Source organism: Notechis scutatus, chromosome 1 (genome assembly GCF_049901735.1).
Source record: "Notechis scutatus isolate UNSWTSFEM ecotype Mainland chromosome 1, rNotScu1.2, whole genome shotgun sequence".
Taxonomy (NCBI): Eukaryota; Metazoa; Chordata; class Lepidosauria; order Squamata; family Elapidae; genus Notechis; species Notechis scutatus.
The window spans coordinates 63,658,941-63,681,070 of record NC_142009.1 but is presented as its reverse complement, the minus strand read 5'-3'; the positions used below and the strand labels follow the sequence as shown (position 1 = coordinate 63,681,070).

General features: G+C 40.7%; 1 protein-coding gene across 1 annotated transcript in view; it reads left to right on the top strand.

The window, feature by feature from the left end:
- The first annotated feature begins 6,324 nt into the window (after nucleotides 1-6,324).
- Nucleotides 6,325-22,130, top strand: part of CAPN11 (calpain 11) — a 45,189-nt gene continuing 29,383 nt past the window's right edge. Inside the window, exons 1-2 of the mRNA XM_026681205.2 lie at nucleotides 6,325-6,484; nucleotides 21,789-22,079. Coding sequence (XP_026536990.1) covers nucleotides 21,834-22,079 — 246 coding nt within the window. The 5' untranslated portion in view covers nucleotides 6,325-6,484; nucleotides 21,789-21,833. The remainder of the gene's footprint in view (nucleotides 6,485-21,788; nucleotides 22,080-22,130) is intronic.

The following is a 22,130-nucleotide window of genomic DNA, read 5'->3' as shown; positions in this document are numbered from 1 at the left end:
AGAGACTTGATACTTCAAGTAAGCATTGGAAGAAATGTCCATCTGGGTTCAATTCCAAGTGGGGAGAGAGATTGGAACCATGGAGACTGCTTGCATTCTGTATTCTGTACAGTGGTAGATTTGTCTTCTGTACAGATGCAGATAAACTCCACAAAATATCCATAACAAAGTACTTTTATTGGTACTTTTATTAGGTATCCTCATAACTCACATTTGTGATGAAGTTTTTCTTTAATGACCAATCCTTTGCATATCTGTCTTGTAGGTAAAAAGATGGTTATCTTCTATCCTTTTTCTCTCATCTCATGGCGATAGAAGTAGAACAGTTACCACGAGTCTGTGAGTTCAGCCAAGAGTGAGGAAAACTCCTACCCATCTAGGGTCAATTTAGTGACCAATCAGGATTACAGATGTGGTCACGTGACATGGACTACATTTCCCAGGATACCTTAACTACATTTACCATGATGCATTCCCTTAAGGGGACAGCTCACAATTGCTACCTAACTATCCAATTCCCATACACTGGCTGGACAGCACAGCTTGGAAGGATGGTTTAATGGAGCAGAACCATTAAGCACATGGTCCTGGTGCAGCTGAACACACGGAGTGGAGAGAGAGATATATTTATATCCTCTCTTGGGCCTTGCAAGAAATGTATCCTATTGGTTGTCAGACACCCAGGGGGCTATGCGGGGATCCAGCTAACCTTGTGTAGACTGTCTGTGTCCCAGGCTTGACTGAATCTTGCTGAGTGATGATGTAATGAAGAGGCTTGTGTTCTGAAAGGGTGTTGGGCAATTCCTATTATGGCTTAATGGCTTTGACCTGGTTTGGATCTTGAGTGCTGGCTAATCCTATCATCCTGGAGATGAAGGCCTTTTGTCTTGTAGATAGGATGGCACCAAAATATATACTGGGGCAGGGAGCTGGGGCTGAGTTTCTGTGTCCCTTAAGATTTCTATTTCTCTTTTAGGGGAAATATTCTTTTTAATATTTCCTAAAATATTTCATTCTTCTCTAGGAGAGGGGGCAGGGTGCTAACTTTCTATATAAAGTAAGAAAAAGATCCGAAATCAAACTTCATTTCTGGTGATAACATGAACATGGAATTCTTTAGTATACTTAACAGATAATCAGAGTTGGAAGGGACCCTGTAGGTCATCTAGTCCAACCCCCCATCCAAGCAGGAGACCCTACACCATTTCTGACAAATGGCAGTCCAATCTCTTCTTGAAAGTCTCAAGTGATGGCGCTCCCACAACTTCCAAGGGCAAGCTGTTCCATTGGTTGATTGTTCTCACTGTCAGAAAGTATCTCCTTATTTCCAGGTTAAATCTCTCCTTGTTCAGTTTCCATCCATTATTCCTTGTCTGGCCTACAGGCGCTTTAGAAAATAGCTTGATCCCTTCCTCCTTTAGTAGACTCCCATGCAAGTATTAACCTGATCAAATGCTGCTTAGCATTTTTTGAGATCAATCAGAATTAGCTTAGTGCTGCCAGCAAGATAGGTTAGTGTCAAGCTGTATATTTTAAATACCACATATAGAGAGTAGAGGGAGACAGCTGTTGCCCTGTATTCATGGTGATGAGCTTGCTACCTTCATATGATTAGCCCATAGGGGGACACAAAACATTAGCTAGAATTAGAGGTACCAGATTCGAGCTGCCAACTCATGGTGCCAATAGTTAAAGTTTTCTCCACCTCTTTGCTGCCATCCAACGGCCATCAGGATATCCAGGGGTGTGCATAAGCGCACCAACGTGCCTACTGTCCCTGTCCTATTGTTTCTTTATTTTTCTTATATGTATCCATTTCATGTATTCATAACTATGTTTATACTTATACCTATTATCTTGTAAGCGATTGACAAATCAAATAAATAAAATAAAAAAATAAATTTTTTTATCCCAAACTTAATACCCCTAATTTAGATGGGACATTACCTGCTCTTATATATTTTTAGCAGAAGATGCTTCTGGAGATTATTCAGGAAGTTGAGCAACAGTTTAGAGCAATACTAAATACAAAAGGGGTCACAATATAGGCTTGTTTGCCTGCACAGCCCTTGCAGATGCTTATGCTGGCCTGGAGTGGATATTTTTCTGGTATGTGTTTCCAAGGTCCGAATTTAGATTACATCCCAACTACATAAAATCTGTCCTTTTCAGTGTATCTTGAGTTGATGCTGCAATTTTGGGTAACCAGAGGCTCGTTCACGCCGACAGAGGGAGCCCGAGAGTTACAAGCTGGTGTGGTTGAGCGTTGTTACACCCACGGCCGAGGTTTCCAGCCCGTTTGTTCTTTATTGGCCGAATCCGAACTTGATGAGTGGCTCAAAGGAGGCCTCGCTGTTCTTCAATTGCCGTCTGAGGCTACACTAAGGAGGCGGGAAACTTTTTAAGTGAAAAGCTGGGATTTGCCTGAAACTGAAGATTCCGTCACCCCTTGGAATGCAGCGAAGTTCTGAAAGAGTGACAGAGAAAAGGCACTTCGCACTATGACTTACTACTTGAAGTATCTCAGAGGCGAAGAAACAAAGGCACAAAAATCCGGAACCAGATTTGTTTATTTAAATAAAAATAAATAAATAAACAAATCTGGTTCCGGAGCTCTATGGCTTTCCCCCGCCCCGTTGCCCTCCCTGGTTTCTCTGGGTGTGGCAGCGGCCCGCCGGACTGCCGCAGTCAACATAGCTGAAGCCTGACTCAAAGCGGGGCCGAGATTCCCGAGAAGGCCTCAGGGTTGCGCCCTCGCAGAGGAGACTCTTAAAGGCGCCGGGAATTGCCTCTCATTCGGGGCTGCGCTTGGATGGATGGATGGCCCCGGCCCCCGTCGCCTTCTCCTTGGACTCGCGAGGGGCTGCTGGCCGTCCGGGAAACCGCCAAATGCGGAGGCGCGTAACTCGTGTGCACGAACTCTTTGTTTAGTTTAAATCCACTCGAGCCGGTTTAATAGCTTTCCCAGACTCTGCGACACGAACCACCGTCAACCTAACAGCTGAATAGTTAGTTATGAATGCTGAAGTATGGGGTGCTAATGAGTTAATTACCACAACTCATTATGTCATTATTATTCCACTGTCCTTTTAATGAACACCGAATATTCTCCGCTCCCCCCAACCCAGCAAAAAACAAACACCCAAATATTCTGTGATGGAATTCATATAACATAGCTGGAGTCAGTAAGTTGCTCAGCCCAATGTTCTGTATGTGCATGGGACACTTAAAGAAACAAAATGAGAGATGCAAAGAGCTACAACACTGGCAGTTAAAAAAAAAGACAGTAATTGTTACACCATGAAAAAATAACTTCATACATTGGGGGGCTGGCTGAAATAAACGTAAAAAGAAAGAAAAATGGGAAAAACTAGTTAAAGAAAAAGATTTATATACTAGCCATGTACTACCAATATAGAATTTATTTTCACATATCCTTAAGCTTATTGAATCTACTGTAGATCATATTGAAAAATATTGCTTCATCTTTATACATTAGGATGTATTTTCAAAAGCAGGTAATAGGATTCATGAGGTATCTTCTTTCAGTTCACACAAGATTATTTTCTTTATTAAGGGTCCAAAGATCTAAATGCCAGATTATGTGGCTACAAAGCCTTTTCTCCAATTTCACATAAAACAATGGAATTGTGATGTTTCTGAATCCTTTGCTCATTCGCAGAGGATTCATTGTCCTCAGTTACTTGTATGTAAGCCAAATATTGTCAGTGAACTTTATTTTCAAAGGAAATCATATTTTTAGATGTCCACTGTTGCTGTTAAAAGTATTTTGGCCCCAACAATTGAGGTTTTTAAGAAGACTTTGGACAACCATTTGTCTGAAAGGTTCAAGCAATAGGGTTTCCTACTTGAGCAGAGCATTCAAGGTCCCTTCCAACTCTGTTAAGAAACAATATCTTCATGCAGCACATTCACATGTGCAGTAATGATGATTTTTTTGTTGATCCAGAGTTAAGGACTAACATAAAATCCAGCTGGGCAGATCTGCAACCTCCCACCCTTCATCCAGCCAAGTCTCAGGGATACATGCCAAGTCATCCATAATGAAATCATGAACAAGACTAATGCATGTACTTCTATAGTTTTTCTATATTCATACAGCAAACAACATATATGATACTACCAGGGGTTCTAGCTTCATTAAAAGCAGTAGGATTTTGAAGCAAATAGATCTGAAAATAAGTGGCTGCCATGTCTGGTTTTCTAATTTTGCAATTTATGCACTGCATATATTTTAAGGACTTAAGCTTTGGGTGAGCTTAAACAAATAGGGAGGTAGAGTTTCCAGTCCAGCCTCCCTCAACTACATTCCTCAGGGTTTATTTTCCTAAGCATGTAACTAAGCAGCTCTTGTCATCACCCTTGGATATGTAAAATGACCGTCCACAGACAAACCATCTCTGCAGCACCAGCTTCCATTTCTGATAAAGCAGACTTCCTTTAGATTTTTTTTTAATCCAATGAAGATACACATATGGACATTTGGTACATACCACAGCAATAACACATAATTTGCAAATTCTCATGAGGTGAAAACAATAGAAAAGCAAGGGGATAAGCGTAGTCATCCCAAAAGCAAGATAAAAGGTAAAGTCTCATTTAAATCAAGCTAACCTGCTGACTTTATGGATATGTCTATCAGTTTTCTTGGCCTTAGTACAGAAGTAGATGTACCACTTCTACATTCTTCTAGATTTCTTTTTCACTGCCCAATCTATGGCACAGCCCTAGCATTCATTATCTCTCATGCAAATACTTGTTTGCTTGTTATCCTTTGACTAGTTTCAGTCCAAACAAAATCAGTCAACTGTTGCATTTGCTTATGTTAATAAGCAGGAACCAGGAATACAAGTAAAATTTCCTTTCCAATAAGAGCTAAAATAATAGAATAGAAAACTTGAGATTCTGCACAGAGTCACATTGGATCATATACTTCGTATACCTGGAGCGGTATCCTATATAGAAAGAAACTGATCTATATCAAGTTTCCTTTGGGTCAAGAGTCCTTGACCCACACTGGAAAACTGGAGTATAAAATGAAGTTGCAGAAATGATGAAGCTGAACAGTTTGGTCAAGGAAAACATGGCAAATACTTTGTTTGGAAAGACTGGAAACTTTATATAGACATTTTGTTGAAAGAAGAAAAGATTGAATAGATGATTTTCAGGTTTGGGCATTTAAAAAGATTAAAGAGGATCAGGAGAAAATATAAGATGATAGCTATTTGATAGAAAGGCAGAAGGCATAACTATGTTTTCTTTTTCTCAACATTTATCCCCTTTTTTCTTTTCTTTTTTGTTTCTTTTTTGTTCTTTTTGTTTTCTTTTACCGTATCAAAAAGGTCCAATTAAAGATATAGCCATCTTCTCAATTTCAAAGTTGCTTCTGCGCAGAGTATTTAAGCACTGCATGAATGAACGACTTTTGAACAGTATTCATATTACACCATAGATCCACCCAAAGGAAAATGCTTCTTTTCCCGGAACGTCTGTGCAAGCAAACAACAAAACATTTGGCTAGAGGGGAGTTGGCTGTTTATTTGTCCTCCTTTGAATGAAAGTGCTACACCTGCCTGTAAGGAATATATTGGACTGGTTGGTTGGTCAGCAAGATGAATGCTCACTGTTCTGAAGCAGAAAACACACCTGTATGCCAGTCGTAGTGCAAGTGCTAAAGCAGGCTTGCTATACTTAAAAGAAAGAAAGAGCTGTGCCAAGGATTTTCCCTCGGTGGGGGGGATTTGGGCGGGGGAATAAAATCCAAACTTTGCCCATTGTCCATCCACGTACAAATCTTTACCGATCTCACCTAAACCCTTCGGCCACGTTAGAAGCATTAAGGACTCCAACCCTTGGAGACAAAAAAACAAAAAAAACAAAAACAGGTCTCCCTCAAAGAGAAACTCCGGTGAGTTGGGCAGAAATGCGGAAACCCTTGTTCCTTGAGGAGTAAGCCTGTGACTTAAAAAGACCTCCGGAAAAATCAACGCGGATTGATCGGCAAATTTGCAGCATAGTTTCATCCTTCCCCCTTCTATCACCTAGAACGAATGTGGACCAAGATCAATCGGTAGGTGCCGAGGAACAGGGGTTGGACTAGATGGCCTCCAAGATCCCTTCCAGCCCTAGATTGCTGTGCTGTGCTGTGCTGTTATTTATGGGTTGTGTGGCAAAAGGAGGAAGAGCAGCGGCATCTCGGCTCTTACTGTCCGACACCAATTTCTGTAGCAGAGAAGCGCCTGCACTCAGCTTGAACTCTCCCAACCCGGCACAGCGGCGGCGCCTTTAAATCCCCGCCCCCCTCCCAAACTCCAGTGGACCCGCCCGCACATTCAGTCAGCAAAACCCCACCTTCGTAGCCCGGAACTTGGAAGGGCAGCTGCTGCGTTTAAATTCGGAGCCGATGTGCTGGGCATAGGGAGAGGTTCCGAGAAGCAGAATTGTGGCCTTGCGGAAGCCGGCGGTAAGTAGATTCCAGTGAGCGGCTCTTCTACGCAATCCGATTAAGGGTTTGGTTTCATTCGGAGCCCTGGAATGGGTGGGATTGGGGCGCAGTTAGAGAGTCCAGCTCTTTCTTTCTTTCTTTCTTTGCTGCAAGGCCTTGAGACACCAGCTGTGCCAAAGCGCCCTTCCCTGATTGAGCGGAAAAAAGCTTCCGCTTTTCTCCAGGACTGGCCGCAGAACAATCTTGGTAGCCTCCATGGGGGCAGCTGGCCAGAGTTGGTCACCCCGCGGATCGTCACCCTACAGTCTCATAGCCGGGTGACCGAGATTGCGGGCGCGCCTTCCGCCCTAAATTAAGACTCTGGTTCTGTACGGTGAACTGAGTAATGAGCTTCAATCGGTCCTTGCGTGAAAGGTGCGCTCGCGGTGTTTCATGTAGGTGTGTGGAAGATCTTTTCACCGGGATTACCATCTATGACTCTTAGTCTGTGTAGCTGGAAGCTGACTTGAGTGGCTGCCAAATTAGCGAGTAACGCTCCTGGAAGGCCTAACCAGGAATAAGCAGGAATTAGTTGCCTTGAGTTTTCCAAGGTGGAAAGTTTTTTTTAAAGTTATATCAGTCCCAACCAACAATATCCCTAATATGAAATGTGTTTCAGAATCAGCCAGCTCAGTTTAGCTCTGCGGCAGTGTCTCCTTGCCTGCTCTTCCCTCTGCAGTGATTGTGTGATGACTTGGGTTGGCAGTGCAAAAACAAAAACCAGGCGCCAGCTTGGGACCTGTACCTGATTGTAGATGATGCTGTTTTGGATTCTTTTGAAAGGTCTCAGAGGGAAACATCTTTTCATGCTGCTCCTCAAAATCCTCCTCTTCTTGTACTTGATGGTTTGAGGTTGCCATTTCAAAGTTGGCTTCTTCTGTATATGCTGAGCCTGCAACACCAAATTCTTGGCCGCTATGGTGCAAGCCTAGCTCATCCAGGGGATGCCAGTGAGGGGAGGGGGAATGCTTTTGCATATAAGCCTGTTCGGTTTGTTTTCTTAATTTTCTTGATTTATTGGGACACTTTTTCCCCTGCACTCATTGTGTGGATACAGTAGAATTCCTGTGCATAAAGTAGTCTTATTACTGTCAACATATATAACATCGAAGTTCCTTTTTCCCCCAGGTCTTTTTCCATTAAAACCAAAAGAAAAGTCTTTGATTTTCTCTTTATATTCACTTTAAGCATTTTCTGTATTAAGGTATGAATCCCACTCCAATATTTCTTTGCTTTATCATACGTCCACCATAAATGATAAAAAGTCCCTTCTTTACATTTACATTTCCAACATTCATTTGAAACAGTCTGGAACTGAGTCAGAAATAAATCTGCTCAACTCCCAGAAATAGCTAACTCTGTATGATCTCAATGGTGTAGAGCAGTTTCTGAGTTGGCACAGAGTGCTTGTATGCAAGTGCCCACAATACAGGTGTTACATTGTGGTCTGGATTGCAGATCTTCACTTCCCAACAAGCGTACTATAAATCTTCCTGATGGGTACAGTCTGTTGCTTGCTTGCAGCTATATTTCTTTCATCGGTAGATGCCTTTGGTCCTGTGAACATTCATTCTTCTCTTAGTACATAAGGTGGGATGGTTGGATGCAATTCACAAGTATGTTTTGCTGAATTTTGGCCTTTTCTTTTAAAAAAGTCTAAGAAAGAAATTGTGCGGGGTTGAATTGTAAGCTGTGCAACAATAGAAGAAAGTTACAGCTGCAGCCGCGAGGCAAGGCAGGTGTCGGGGCGTGGATGGCCTGGCTGTGGGGGCCCTGAGATAAGCCAGTGTGGGGCACATGGGGCAGCTCCACCTGCTTCGCCTTGTGGCTGCAGCACCAGCACCAGTGTGCTGCTCGGCCTCCTCCGTTGTAGCCGTGAGCAAGCAGAAATGGCCAGCAGCCACATGGCGTCCTGCTGGATGGGGCTGCTGGTGCCATGGCCTCAAGGTGAGGCAGGTGTTGGGGTGTGGGTGGCCTGGCTGTGGGGGCCCTGAGGTAAGTCAGTGCAGGGCACATGGGGCAGCTCCATCCCCCCTGCCTCGCAGTGACAGCACTGACACATCGCAAGGCTTCCCACCCCACTGTGAGCAAGCAGAAGAAATGGGCCTCCCATACATGGAGGGAAAAAAGACACTCGCCTGAAAATAAGCCCTAGTGCTTATTTTGGGACCCAAAAGAAAATAAGACCCAGTCTTATTTTTGAAGAAACATGGTATGTATCATTAACTTAGTTATCAGTATTATCTCCTCGCCCTGGTTTGTTTAAGGTGGGTTTTTATTCAAATGCTTATTTTGGAAATTCTTTTAAATTTATTAAAAAGATTTCTAGAGCTGTGGTTCTTTACCTTCAATGCCATGGATCCTTTTGAGACTCTGATGAGATGGTCAATGGAGCCCTTCTGAGAAAACTGCACTTAAGTCCATAAAATAAATATATAGTGATAGACTGTACTTTTAAAAATCCAATTATGCTCTAATATAGTTATCAAAATATTTTGAAATAAATACATAATATAGTAATGTGTGCTTCTTTACTCATTAAATCAATAATAACACCATATAACCTTTTCTAGGATAAAGTGATATTAGATAATGAGATATATCAAAGTTAATAAACATTTTAGGCTATAGATCATCTTGTTGCTTAAATATATTATTTAAGGAAAAACTGAATTTCAGCTAAAAGCTAGTAATTTTTCCCCCTTTAAGTTCCTAGATCCCCCAAAATCAATCTGAACTCTAGCTTAGAAACCCCTATTAGCCAAAAATTGCTGTGTGTAACTTGCCCATTTCATTGCTGAAAAGACTGAGCTGGAGCTTGGAAAGAAACTAACAGATTGGTGTAAAATGGAAGGTAAAGGAGCCACACCATACCTGTGTCTGTCTGTGTGATGGTAGAGTTGGATGGTTACTTTAATGACATTTGTTTGCTGATCAAAGTGAATCCTGATTTAAATTGCTGTTTTGATTCTGGATGACTGCCAGATTTAAAGTGAAGCAATAACATTAATGACAATGAGATGGAGGCTTATGTACAGACAGAAATCTATAGTGTAATGTCTACCTCCCAGTCCAAGTTCTTTGTCAAAAAAACACACACCAAAAAACCAGAAGCACTATATTCAAAGTAAGCTATGCAGTTGCATTGTTGCATTTATAATATTGCTTTTTTTCCTACCCTGTGCCCCATATAGAAATCTTTATTGGCCAAGTGTGATTGGATACACAAGGAATTTTTCTCCGGTGCATCAGCACTCAGTGTACACGCAACAGCAAAGTAATATAAATCATGATCATAATCATAAAGTAGAATCGTCATAAAGCATAAGATACAACATTCAAGTGATAGTAGTAGGATGCTAAATAAGCAATCAATAAATTTATACTCAGGTGTATTTTAGTTCTCAGGAACAATAAGAATGGTAATAATAGAAGAGAATTTGAGATTAACCACAGGCTTCTAAGATGCTATCTTGCTCTATTCGTATTCCTCCCAGATATGCCGGCATTACCCATTGCCAGAATGCCTAGCTAGTGTAGATAGAGTCCTCAACCAGGCCATTTTGGCTGTAAAGAAAGCTATAACTTGTGTTGCACTATAGAAGATACCTGCTATTAATCCTGAAGGTTGGCAGGGATCCAAGACCATGGCAAGATCTCAGAATGGAGCAGAAGCGCCCAAGACATTCAGTTAGAGGAGAAATGAATGGGATGGGAAAGGCCAAGAATTTGATTGATTGACTGACTGATTAATTGATTTTATTTCATTTGTAGGACCACTCCTCTTGCAATAGTGACTTTGGGCAGCTATCACCAGTTAAAATACCAGATGCAAATAACAAAAAAAGGAAGGCATATAATAAAAAGACATAAAAGAATACCACAGGTCAAGCTCATCAGCAGTAAGTTAACAAACGCTGGCAGGCTCAACTAACTCTGATGCCATTCTTCGAAAATAGCCAGGTCTTTAAAAGGCTTCCAAAGGGCTACTAGGTCAGGGCCAACCTCATCCCAAGTGGTAAGAGATTCCAAAGAACATGAGCTATAATAGATATTTCTCAGGAAGATGAATTTTACCTAGCCACAGGGGTGGGTTTCTACTGGTTCTGTCCACCTCTGTAGAACCGGTAGCTCTGAAGAGCAGCAAACATAAAACCAGTTCTATGTCTGCTGATGTTTTTGCCCACCTGGGCTCTTACCTGATCTTTATTTCCTGATTTTTTCAACTTCAGCTGCCGAACGAGGCAGAAAAGCAAGAAAAGAGGGCTGTTTCAAAGGCTGCTTCTCTGCAGGCAGCTGCTGCTGATGGTTTACAGGCACTCGGCTCACAGCCTGCAGGGAAGCTGGTCAATCCCGAACCAGTAGTTAACCCTGCCCTATCCCACCCCTGCCTAGCCAGGTTTTACTTCAGCTTATCCATTGATGTTAACACTAAGTAATCAAATAATCAGTACTCTTCGGCGCAAATGTGACTTTTAAGTTGTAGGTAATGTAGGTTGCCTATCTAAACAGTTTGTTTGGTTTATTGCCTTGCTGAGCGGTTGTTTGCTGATGAATTATAGAATCTCTATCATAAGTAATAAAGATAAGTTAATATTGCAGGGCTATAACGCAAGTAATAATCAGTACACAGGTAATCCTCAGCTTGCGACTACAATTGAGCCTAAAATTTCCATTGCTAACCAAGGCAGTTGCTAAGTGAGTTGCACCCCATTTTATGACCTTTCTGCCATAGTCGTTAAGCAAATCATTGCAGTCGTTAAATCATACTCTGGCTTCCCCCGGTTGATTTTCCGTGTGAGAAGCCAGCTAAGCAAGTTACAAATAGCAATCACATGATCCCAGAACAGTGCAACCATCATAAATGCCTGTTGCCATGTGCCAAAATTTTGTTCACGTGACCATGGAGAAGCCGCAACTTTATTTTTTATGCTACTCCATTGAAAAAAAGTTAGAAGTTATTGCTTTTCTTTCTTTTTCTCCTTTATCCTGCACTTCTTTTTCCCCTCCCTATTTCCCTACTACCTTTATTTTCATTTTATATCATGATTTAAATAAAAAAATATATAACTTCCCAATGAACTCTATTGATAAATAGATTTATCTCTTTATCTTAAATAGATTTTAAAGTTCAAAACATGCTCAGAAGAATGTCTATCAAAATCCCTTGAACCTGGGAGTTAAATAAAGAACCTTGTATGAGTTGATTTATAAAAACTATTGTGCATGTACACATATGTGAAAAACAACACTTATATACTAAGTTTGAGTATAATAAAATGCTTATCTTTTATTTAGCAAATTAACTATTTCTGTCCTCAAATTACAAAGTCATCCATAGAGGCCTATCTTCCCTGTTTCCCTTTCTCTGTAGTCCCAACATTGCAGAATAGACCTTGCAAAAATATCTTTTCTCCCTGCTGGCCATTCAGAAGTACCATTTCCTTCTTAAGTGAAAGTAGTTGGAAATAGAAATGAGAGGAAAGCAAAGGACCCTACGACTTGTGAGCAATAATCTTTTACAAAAATGCATGGCCCAGACTTTGCTGGAAAAAGGGAAATGGTTGTCTGGTTTGCACATCATTTGCAAATGTTTAGAGAGCTGACTCTAGTTGGCATGGTGTCAAGTTCAAGGGATAGTGTTGTGATAAAGGGGATAAAGCTAGTGGGAGAGCTATTTGTATGAAACTTGCTGAAAGGCTAGCTCCAGATTTTACAGTTAGGGAAGCGCAATTATTATTCTGGATTTAACTGGCAGTCTGTGGATGCTAGACTTGAGAAATAGTGAGAATCTGGGACACAGTATACTGTCCATATCTGCATCTTCTCTGTATCAATCTAATTGGCGTTTCTCATTATATTATCCTATTAGACCAGCAGTCTCCAGTCTTAGATTTTGGTTAAGGAAATCTCTGTTATGCTGATATTTTGAGAATTGGATCTTGAATTTCAAAGATTTGAAGAGAGGGAGTTTGGTGGGACTTACATGTAAATAGTGCAGTAGTGCCATTGAATTGAAAATTCACCCATTAATGTCATAGCTTCTTGCTCACTTTGGAGCTGGCTCAGAAAGTTTCAAGTGTTAACCATCATAGGGATATATAGAGTGCAATGACTGTTTCATGTCTCCGTGACCTATTTGCACAAAGATTTAGCCAACCTGGAGAAAGAAAACGGTGTTCTTGTTTATCAACAATTACACGATGATGCAGAAAGTTTGCAGTTCTGTCAGAGACAAAGCCATTGGGAAAAAAATGCAAATCTTTATGAAAACCCAAATTTCAAGGGCAAAATTCCATTATAATATCTCACTATTAAAATAGGCAAAACAGTTAATCTTTTTCATCTCTTACTTCTTGTTAGGAAACATTGAGTTGGGTTCCTTGTAACTGCATGGATGAATAACTTGCCAGCTCTCCTATCCTTAGTAACATCTCTTAGTTCTTCAAAGGACAGTCTATTAATCTCTGTCATCCCATAATCCTGTTTATCATAATCCTTTATTCTAGTCCATAGGCTCCTGGTCCAATGTGTCTTTATGTGTCTTCTTGCTGTTTATCACCTCAAAGGAGCAATCACTCTTATATTTGACCTAGGAATGAATGTTGGGTTATAAGAGTCCTGATGCCCTTGACATATCTAAATATGTAGTTTGAAGATGGACATCCCAATTCCCCCACTGTTTCTCAGGTTGTTTGTGGTCATAGAAATTCTCCTTATTTTTCATCATCTTTTCTAAGTTTGTCATTACCTTCCTAAGCTTAATGTTTATACTTCTCTGACATCTTCTCCGTCTGTATCTTTCTTGAGCCAAAGAAAACAGAATTAACCATCATGGTTACTTCTTCACTTCCATCTGTACATTTGGTAAACATAAGCATATCTCTTAATAGAAGGCCTGTGTTTTCCCAGTAACTAAAGGATTGCCTTCTGCTTGCTCTGCGTGTGTGGAGTGGGGGGATGGTGTTCTCACTGTAACAACATATTTATGTAATGCTCACACCCAACCAACAGACTGGTCACACAATAGTTAACCTATAAAACTAATGAATGACAGAACAAAAGGTAAACATAACAGTAAAGTATATCTTTGCTTTACTTTCAAACTTACTCACAAAGGTGATGCTAGAGTTAGTCCTCAACTTACAACAGTTCGTCTAGTGCAAGGGTCTTCAAACTTGGCAAGTTTAAGACTTGTGGACTTCAACTCCCAGAATTCCTGAGCTAACATGACTGGAGGAGAAATTCTGGGAGTTAAAGTCCACAAGTCTTAAAGCTGTCAAGTGACCTAGTGGCCTAGTGACTAGTTCAAAATTACAACAGCACTGACAAAAAGTGACTTATGGCCATTTTGCATACTTACAACTGTTGCAGCATCCCCATGGTCACGTGATCAAAATTCAGATGCTTAGCAAATGACTCATATTTATGACGGTTGCACTGTTCTGGGGCCATGTGATCACATTTTGTGACTTTCTAACAAGCAAAGTCAATGGGGAAGCCAGATTCACTTAACAATGATACTACCTTAACAACTCTGGAGATTCACTTAACAACCAGGGCAAGAAATGTCGTAAAATGGGGCAAAATTCACTTAACAAATGTCTCACTTAGCAACATAATTGGGCTCAATTTTGGTAGTCAGCCAACCTTTTCTAGGAACCTTTTGTTCTTGTCAGTTTTCTTTCAGAGTTATGGGAGCCATCGAGCTCTCTCCCACCTAACTGTGCCCAAAATCTTTCTATACATGAACTCTTGTATGACTACTGACTTACAAGTCCTACTGCTTGCCATCACTTTCACTTAGCGGAGCACATAGGACTTCTCTTGATATGGACAATAACGAAAGCTACTAGCCATGTTAGCACATTATCTTACACAATATATTATATTATTACATAATATATTATATTACACAATATATTATATTGGTATATTACAAGGAGTTATTGCTTTGCCATTGGAGTTACAAACATTTGAATTGTGAGATCCAGAATAAGCTTGTCAGCTATCTGTGATTGATATGTTATCAAATGCTTATATTTACTGTTGGCAATATAACCTGGTGTGTCTATTTTTCAGCATTCTGCCATTATAAATCCTATTTTTTAAAGTCAATATACAGTAATTAGTTTGGAAAAGAGGTAGAAAATAAATTATGTAAAGTGGCCAAGTTACAATGGACTAAGTTCCCCTAACTGTAGTTTGAATTGTAGAAATAAAGAGGTTTGTTTCTTAGAAGTGCATAAAGTTTTGAAAAATGGTACATTTAAAGAAAAGTTTAGTCAAAGCTAGTCATTGTGTCTTAAGCACAATTACAATGTTTTTCCTAACAGATAGTTTTGTTTATATATATATATACATACATACATACACACACACACACACACACACACACACACATACACACCTTCTTCAGTAAAAAGATTAACTAGGGATAATTACAATATTTTTATTTCTCCCTTAAGATTACATGTGTGAAGATGGGCATATGTAAGTATACACACTACCACCAGGTTTTCTGCATTTTTGCTTTGAGGTGTTTAATTTAAACATCTGTACTGGAATTATCATGGGGTTAATTGGTTTGATTGTATTTTTTTCATTGAATTTGAACTTCTTCACTCTCATGATATGTTCACTACTAACCTTCTTCTTGACTTCAGCATGCTTAAGGTTGTCAGCTTGATATGGATATCAATACGTGGTACAGGTTTCTGCAAATTACATCCCACCATATTGGTTATGGGAGAGGCAGTCTTTGTCTGGTTCCTCTGAGGAGACCTGTTCAGTATAGTTGAACTTCTGGCATAGCTCTCATCTTTTTCGGAGGAGCACATAAGCCATGCAAGTATGTCATGGTATTGCCTCACAAGGTGCTATTACAATTAATAATTTTACAGCACCTGACTTCCAGCAACTCTGGGTAGTTTACAAATTATTTTTAAAAATGAGAAACAAGACAATGAAAAGAACAAAAGTATCATTTTTCTTCTGCATCGGTATGAAATTGTAGTTGTACTTTTGTTTGTTGGTCTAGTGGGACTAGAACAGGGGTATCAAACTCACATCATCATGGCGGCGTCACGTGACGTATCGGGACTTCTTCCCCCTTGCTAAACCGGGTGGGGGTGGAACCAGCATGTGATACATCCAGCCCGCAGGCCGCAAGTTTAACACCCCTGAACTAGAGGATCAGGTGGGCTTTTCATTTTGATCATGGAAATATCATGGGGGTGCAAACTGTTAATCTAACTCATTGCTCACACTGCACAGTTGCTTTTTTTTAGGTGTTTCTGAAAAACGATCAGTTTTTCTGTTTAGACATTATTACTAAATAAGGGCTCACCCACAGAGGCTTATTATCATGGCAGAAAGATGCCCCCACTGTTTGCTGAAAACACGTCCTCACAATGGAGCATCTATTTCATGACCATCCATTGTGAGGCAGGCTGAGTTTGCTCCAAGGTGTTCTGGCATGAGTGTTTTACCTGGGAAAATGGAAGAAGAGGTTCTTTCCAGCCTGTGGTACGTGAAAGAGGAGCTAGTCTGGCAGGTCTCTTGAAATATCTCTTAGTATCCACTCCTTGGCTCTGTGTTGGTTGTGCAGTTATTTGAGCTGCAAGGAAGACTGAAATCTGGCTTCTGCAGCCACTTCTTAAGTTAGTTGCAGGTAATCTTCACTTATCACACTTAGAACTGGAGACATTCATTGCTAAGTGATGCAGTCATTCATTGAAACATCATATGACTGATGTCAGTTCTTCTGCAGTTGTTAAGTGAATCACCATGGTTTGCTAAATGTGATAACATAGTAGTACCACAACTTGCAACTTCCTGCCAGCTTTCCCACTGACTTCATTGGAAACTGACTGTGAAGATCACAGATAGCAATTGCCTGACTGCAGAATATAAAAGCATCATTGGAAAAGCATCTCGGTTGCCTAGTGCCTAAATCATGATCACAAGACACTGGAAATGTTGTGATGGCCACAACTTTTAAGGACTATTTGTAGCTCTGTATTTTCAGTACCATTGTGAGTTTGGTCACTGAATGAGTGGTCAGTAAGGAAGGAGTACCTGCATTTGTGGGCTGGTCATACAAATAGACAAGCCTATCCCCAATTTAATGCACAGAGAGGAACTTGCCCCACTGTATATCAAGGGGGGGGGGGGCCTGTGTGGAGAGGCTTTCCTTTTTTAAAGCCTCATCCGGAAATACAACATGTCCATGGTGGTTAGGAAGGCTCAGCAGAGACTTTGTTTCCTTAGAGTCCTGCAGAAAAATCAGGTGGAACAACCTTTATGATAGAAAGTATCCTTACATACTGTATAACAGTATGGTACACTGGTTCAACAGCTGCAAACAGGAAGGCATTACAGAGGGTGATAAATTCGGCACAAGAAACCATTGGTTTCCCCCTAACACCACTGGATGACATCGGCAGGTCTCATTGGTTTCAGCAGAGCAAGGAAGATACTTAGGGACGATTCACATCCTGGTCAGTGTCTTTTCTCACTTTTACCATTGGTCAGAAGGCACAGAAGTATAGCCAGCCTGACAAACAGGCTTAAAAACAGCTTTTATCCATGGGCTGTCAGACTCCTAAATACAACTACAATCACTCCATGCATACATGGAAACATATGACAGGTTCCTCCCTAATTACTTGTATGAGGACCATTTTCTATATTATTTATGTTGTATTGCATTTTTGTTATGGATAGCACCAGCAGGAGCAAAATCAATTTCGTTGTATATATGTACAATGACAATAAAGGTTATTATTATTATTAATTGAAAAGGTGATAGAAAGGAATCATTCTTTTCTATCACCTTTGGCCTTTCTATCTACTCCCTGGCCTGGACAACAGAGAATTCCTTCCCAATAATGTAGGAAGTGTTGAGAAACCTGGCCTGGTCACTTCCCGTCCTCACGGAAATGTCCTTTTAAAAAATCCACTCCCTTGTGGAACATATCTTGGCAAAAATAGACCATCAACATGCAGTTGTTTTTTCCCTCTCCTGTCAATTTGAATGATCAGAGCTGTGTTCTGCAATTTGACAAACTCCAGTTCTTCAACATTTATCCAGAGGCTGTATGTTGTTTGCACAAATCTAAACTACTACATTACTGGATGATAGCCAAGAAAGATGAGTCTAACTTCTGCCACTTACTAGTCAATAACTCAGTAAAAAGTTAGGAAAAATCAGGTAGATATGTGCAAAAGCATCCTACCCATCATAACCTTTTTTTATGCAGTTGCTGCCTCAGGGCTGCACAAAGCAAGCAATCATTACACTGCAATTAAAGGAGACAAACTAGTGTCATCTAGTGGGTATCCGCCGTGCTATCATTTTGTAGCTAAAGCAAGACCTTTCTTTTTTGAAAGAAATACAAGTGTGAATAATATAGTTTATATCAGAATTATTCTACTTTGCGTTCTGTTTGCAGTCAACTTATATATAGAACAATGAAACTGTATAAAGCAGGAAGTACTTGCCTGAGTGCTGATGAATGGAGGAGATTCCATTTTACCCCACCCTACTAATGAGTCATAGGTAGAAGAAAGTCTGAGTTAGTTGGAAATAGTTGCTGCAACATTGAGCAAAACCAAACAAGATTCAACCTCCAAACTAAATATAATTGTATTCTTCCCTAGACCTAGACCTTCATCTTCCCCATCTAAGATCCAGATGATCCTGAGCTTGTTGGTTTTCTGGAAGGCCTTAAGAGCCTGGGTTTTCCCTTTAACCCTTAATTCAAGATATTAGTAGAAACAAACTGATGTGTGGTTCTATGTTGGAAGATAGTTTCATGTGTGTTATTTTAATTACATGTCACCCTATAAAGCTTTAATTCATTTTTATTTTATGCACATATTGTCCATTCAGAATGATTTGGGCAGGCGTACAGATTCTATAGAGAATTTAAAATATAAATCTGAAATTGTCTTCCCTAATCTTAAGATCTGTCTTGTAGAAGATAAAGGCAAAAGACTGGACAAGAAATCACAAGGAAGTAGATTTCATTTGGATGTCAGAAGAAAAATCCTGATGATCAGAGCTGTTCCACAACAGCATAGACCAGGGGTGTCAAACTCAAGGGCCAGATATGACCCATGGGGTGCTTAGATCTGGGATGTGGGAACCACATCTGGAAATAGCAAAGGACCGACCCATGGTGCCTCCGCTAGTGAAAATGGGGCGTGGCCATGCCCTGTTTTCAGCCTCCCCATGCCCCGTTTTGGCCAGCAGAATGCTGCAGGAGGCCATCCAAGCCCAAAATGGGGCATGGGGTGGCTATGCACACACCCACACCCCGGTGTCCCCTTTTGGCCAGCAAAATGCTGCAGGGGGAGTCTGTCCCATCTGCTGTTTGTCCCGTCTTCTCTCCTACCACCCCCGGCTGGCCTGCGGAGGACAACTACAATGCTGATCAGAAATCCAGTTTGACTCCCCTGCCGTAAAGTAACTATATGTATATTAGATCTGACTTTGTATGTGCGTGGGTTATTTTTTGGAGTCCCTGTGGATTTTGCTCTGCTAATTGTTGCAGACTATAGGGGACAGTGTGTTCATGTCCATTTCAAGGCCATTGAGCCAGTGCTGTCTGAAGACATTTCTGCAGTCATATGGCCAGCATGACATCACAGAATTCTGTTACCTTCACACAGGTGTCAAACTCAATCACGTCACATGATGTATCGTGATGCATCGCAATGCTTTTTGCCTTTGCAGAGCCAGGGTAGGCATGCCCTGCGTGTGATTCATCTATGGGCCGTCAGTTTGACAGGTCTGCTACACACCAACATGGTACCTATTTATCTACTGACATTTTGTATGCTTTCAAACTGCTTTCAAACTTTCAAACTGCTGAGTTGGAAGCTGGGATGAAGACAGGAGCTCACCCTGTTGTGTGGAGTTCGAACGTGGGCTGCCAGCTTTCCAGCCAACAAACCCAACATCTTAACCGCTGAGCCACCGTGCCACCTGTCCTTTTTGTGACCTGCAAGATATTCTTGTTAGCAATTTAGCATCTATTCTTTGGAGCAGCACTGATATTGAATGAAAAGATTCTATCAGAAGGTTACCTGCAAACTGTTCTGGTTCAATGGAAGTGGCAATCCAAAACATGAAACACGATATTCAAGATTAATACATTTGTAATAGTCAACTGGTGTCTCTAAAATCTGGTTTCTGGTGGCCCTACCAACTTTGAGTATATTACATAGAATATATATTATATATGTTATTAATGTGTTATAATTATAATGTAATGTCTGATATAGTGAATTGGTGGGGTAGAAGTTAGGGTGATCCAAGGGTAGAAAATTACTAAACACTACAGTAAGTAGTGTTAGTATACACTGTTTGACTATAATTACTTCTCTCCCTTGTATGTCTTTATTGCAAAGGCATGTCTTTATTGCCTTTGGCTTCCTATTTCAAGGTTCTAAGGATTCAAATCTGGATTTTTCAAGTAAGCTAACTGCTCTCTATTGGACTGTTGTCTTACAGTAATACAACAGGTAATTACCATTTATGGAGTTTACATATATCAGGCTAAATTGTATTGTGAGTACAGTGCTTGGTTTGGCCAAGTATGTTGTGTGAATCCAGGCAATTATGACTTCATTAAAAAAACAAAACAAAACACTGTTGCACAAATCACATTTGTGGCAATATTCCATAAGCTCAGTTTAGAGACATCCTAGCCAAATTCATATTGTTTAAATATTAAAAAGAACATTGCTCTATTTCTGTGCAGCCTAAAGTTAGAGAAAGAAGAGAAGCCATACCTCTGGTAGGAACCTCAGGCAGAATTAAACAATTTTTAACACAGGATATTAACTTTTTGGCAGAGTATGAACAACCATGTTGCACTTTTTACAGAAAAATCTGAAGCTTTAAGATACTATTTTGAAATAAGTAGACTTCAGGGAATTATTTTCAGTGTTAGAAGAAATAATATTTGAAAGAGAGAATTTGCTATCTTTTTTTTTGTTTTATTGTCATTATAATTTCTTTGGTTATTGTGAGTCATCCCAAGTCATTAAAAGTTAGGTGGCCTACATGTTTAATAAATCATCATCACCATATGTGATGGGTTTTTTGTTTTCTTTTTGCAGAATTTGAACATATTGCTCCCTAGAGCAGGATGAGTAACAGATATGGATTGCAATGCCTATCATTCATTAGTCCTGAACACACTGGCTTAGTATGACAGGTCCTGAGAATTAGCAGTATCTGGAAAGACAGCTGGGATGTACAAATTACTTTAGATGAAAAAAACCCAGGCTTCTTAACCTCTAAAAACCATAAACCATAATTAGGAGGAACCATAATTAGGAGGAATTGCAACTATTTAAATTTATACATAGAGACCTTTTAGGTTTATAGCTTCCTCAGAAACAAATGTAAGCAAAGGATCTTCTAACAATTTGCTCTTGAAGATTTTAAGACTTTTTTCCATTGCAAACCAAGAGCTAACCACAATCTCTACAGCTCTTATTCTAGAACAGGGGTGTCAAACTCATTTCACTGAGGGCCGCTTCAGGGTTGTGTCTGACCTTGGGGGGCCGGGGTGGTTGTGGCTACTCAATGTCACTCATGTCAGAGGCGCCTGTGGGGGCCCAAGCACTCAGCCAGCGAAAACGGTCTCCTGAGCTGTTTTCGGCTGTAACGATCTGCCAGGGCTACCTGTGGCCCTTGCAACTCCATTTTCAGCTGCAATGGCCTCCTGCAACCCTCTGCCAGCAAAAACAGAGCTTGGGAGAACCACCTCTGAACCAAGCTCCATTTTCACTGGCAGATGCACCATGGGCCTTTGCTGTTTCCAGAGCAGCCCTGTGGGCCAGGTCTAAGCACCCCGTGGGCCGGATCTGGCCCCCTGGGCCTTGAGTTTGACACCCCTGCTTTATGGTTAAGGTGAAGCTACTCAGAATTGAATGTGTAATTTTGAAGAAACCTTTTCTGGCCTTTATCATGGCTTAATCTTAAGCAACAGCATTCTTCCACTGTAATTGCCCTGGTTTGATGTTATTCTTAGATGAAAAGAAAATGGTGATGACCTTGCAGGGGCTGTTGGTTACAAATCAAAATCTGAAATGAGTTCATGATAATTTGGACCCTAAATTTATGGCAGCATACGACCTGTATAGATTTCTTAAGTGAAGCTAGGCTAATATTTCCCAGTTCTCCAGGAATACCCTTTCCCATAACTGCAGGTTTGATTTTTGATCTATGGTCTAAATCACATGTCCTTATTTTGGGTTCTAGGAGAACTGCTGAGGCACCAGTTGTCCCTGTCAAGCAGAGTGTACCATGTTTTCTTTTGGAGGAATTGCTGCCAAGCTGGAAAGAGACCGCCTGCGAGCTGAGGGTGTGGGTGATCACCAGAATTCTATGAAGTACCTTGGTCAAGATTATAATACCCTGAAGCAACAATGTTTGGAGAGTGGAACATTATTTGAAGACCCCCTGTTTCCTGCTGTTCCCTCAGTCCTTGGCTTCAAGGAACTGGGCCCTAATTCTGGCAAGACCCGAGGGGTGCGCTGGAAGCGTCCATCAGTGAGTATCTGTGTGCTAAAGAAAGCTTTAGTAGGGGGGTGATTTGATATT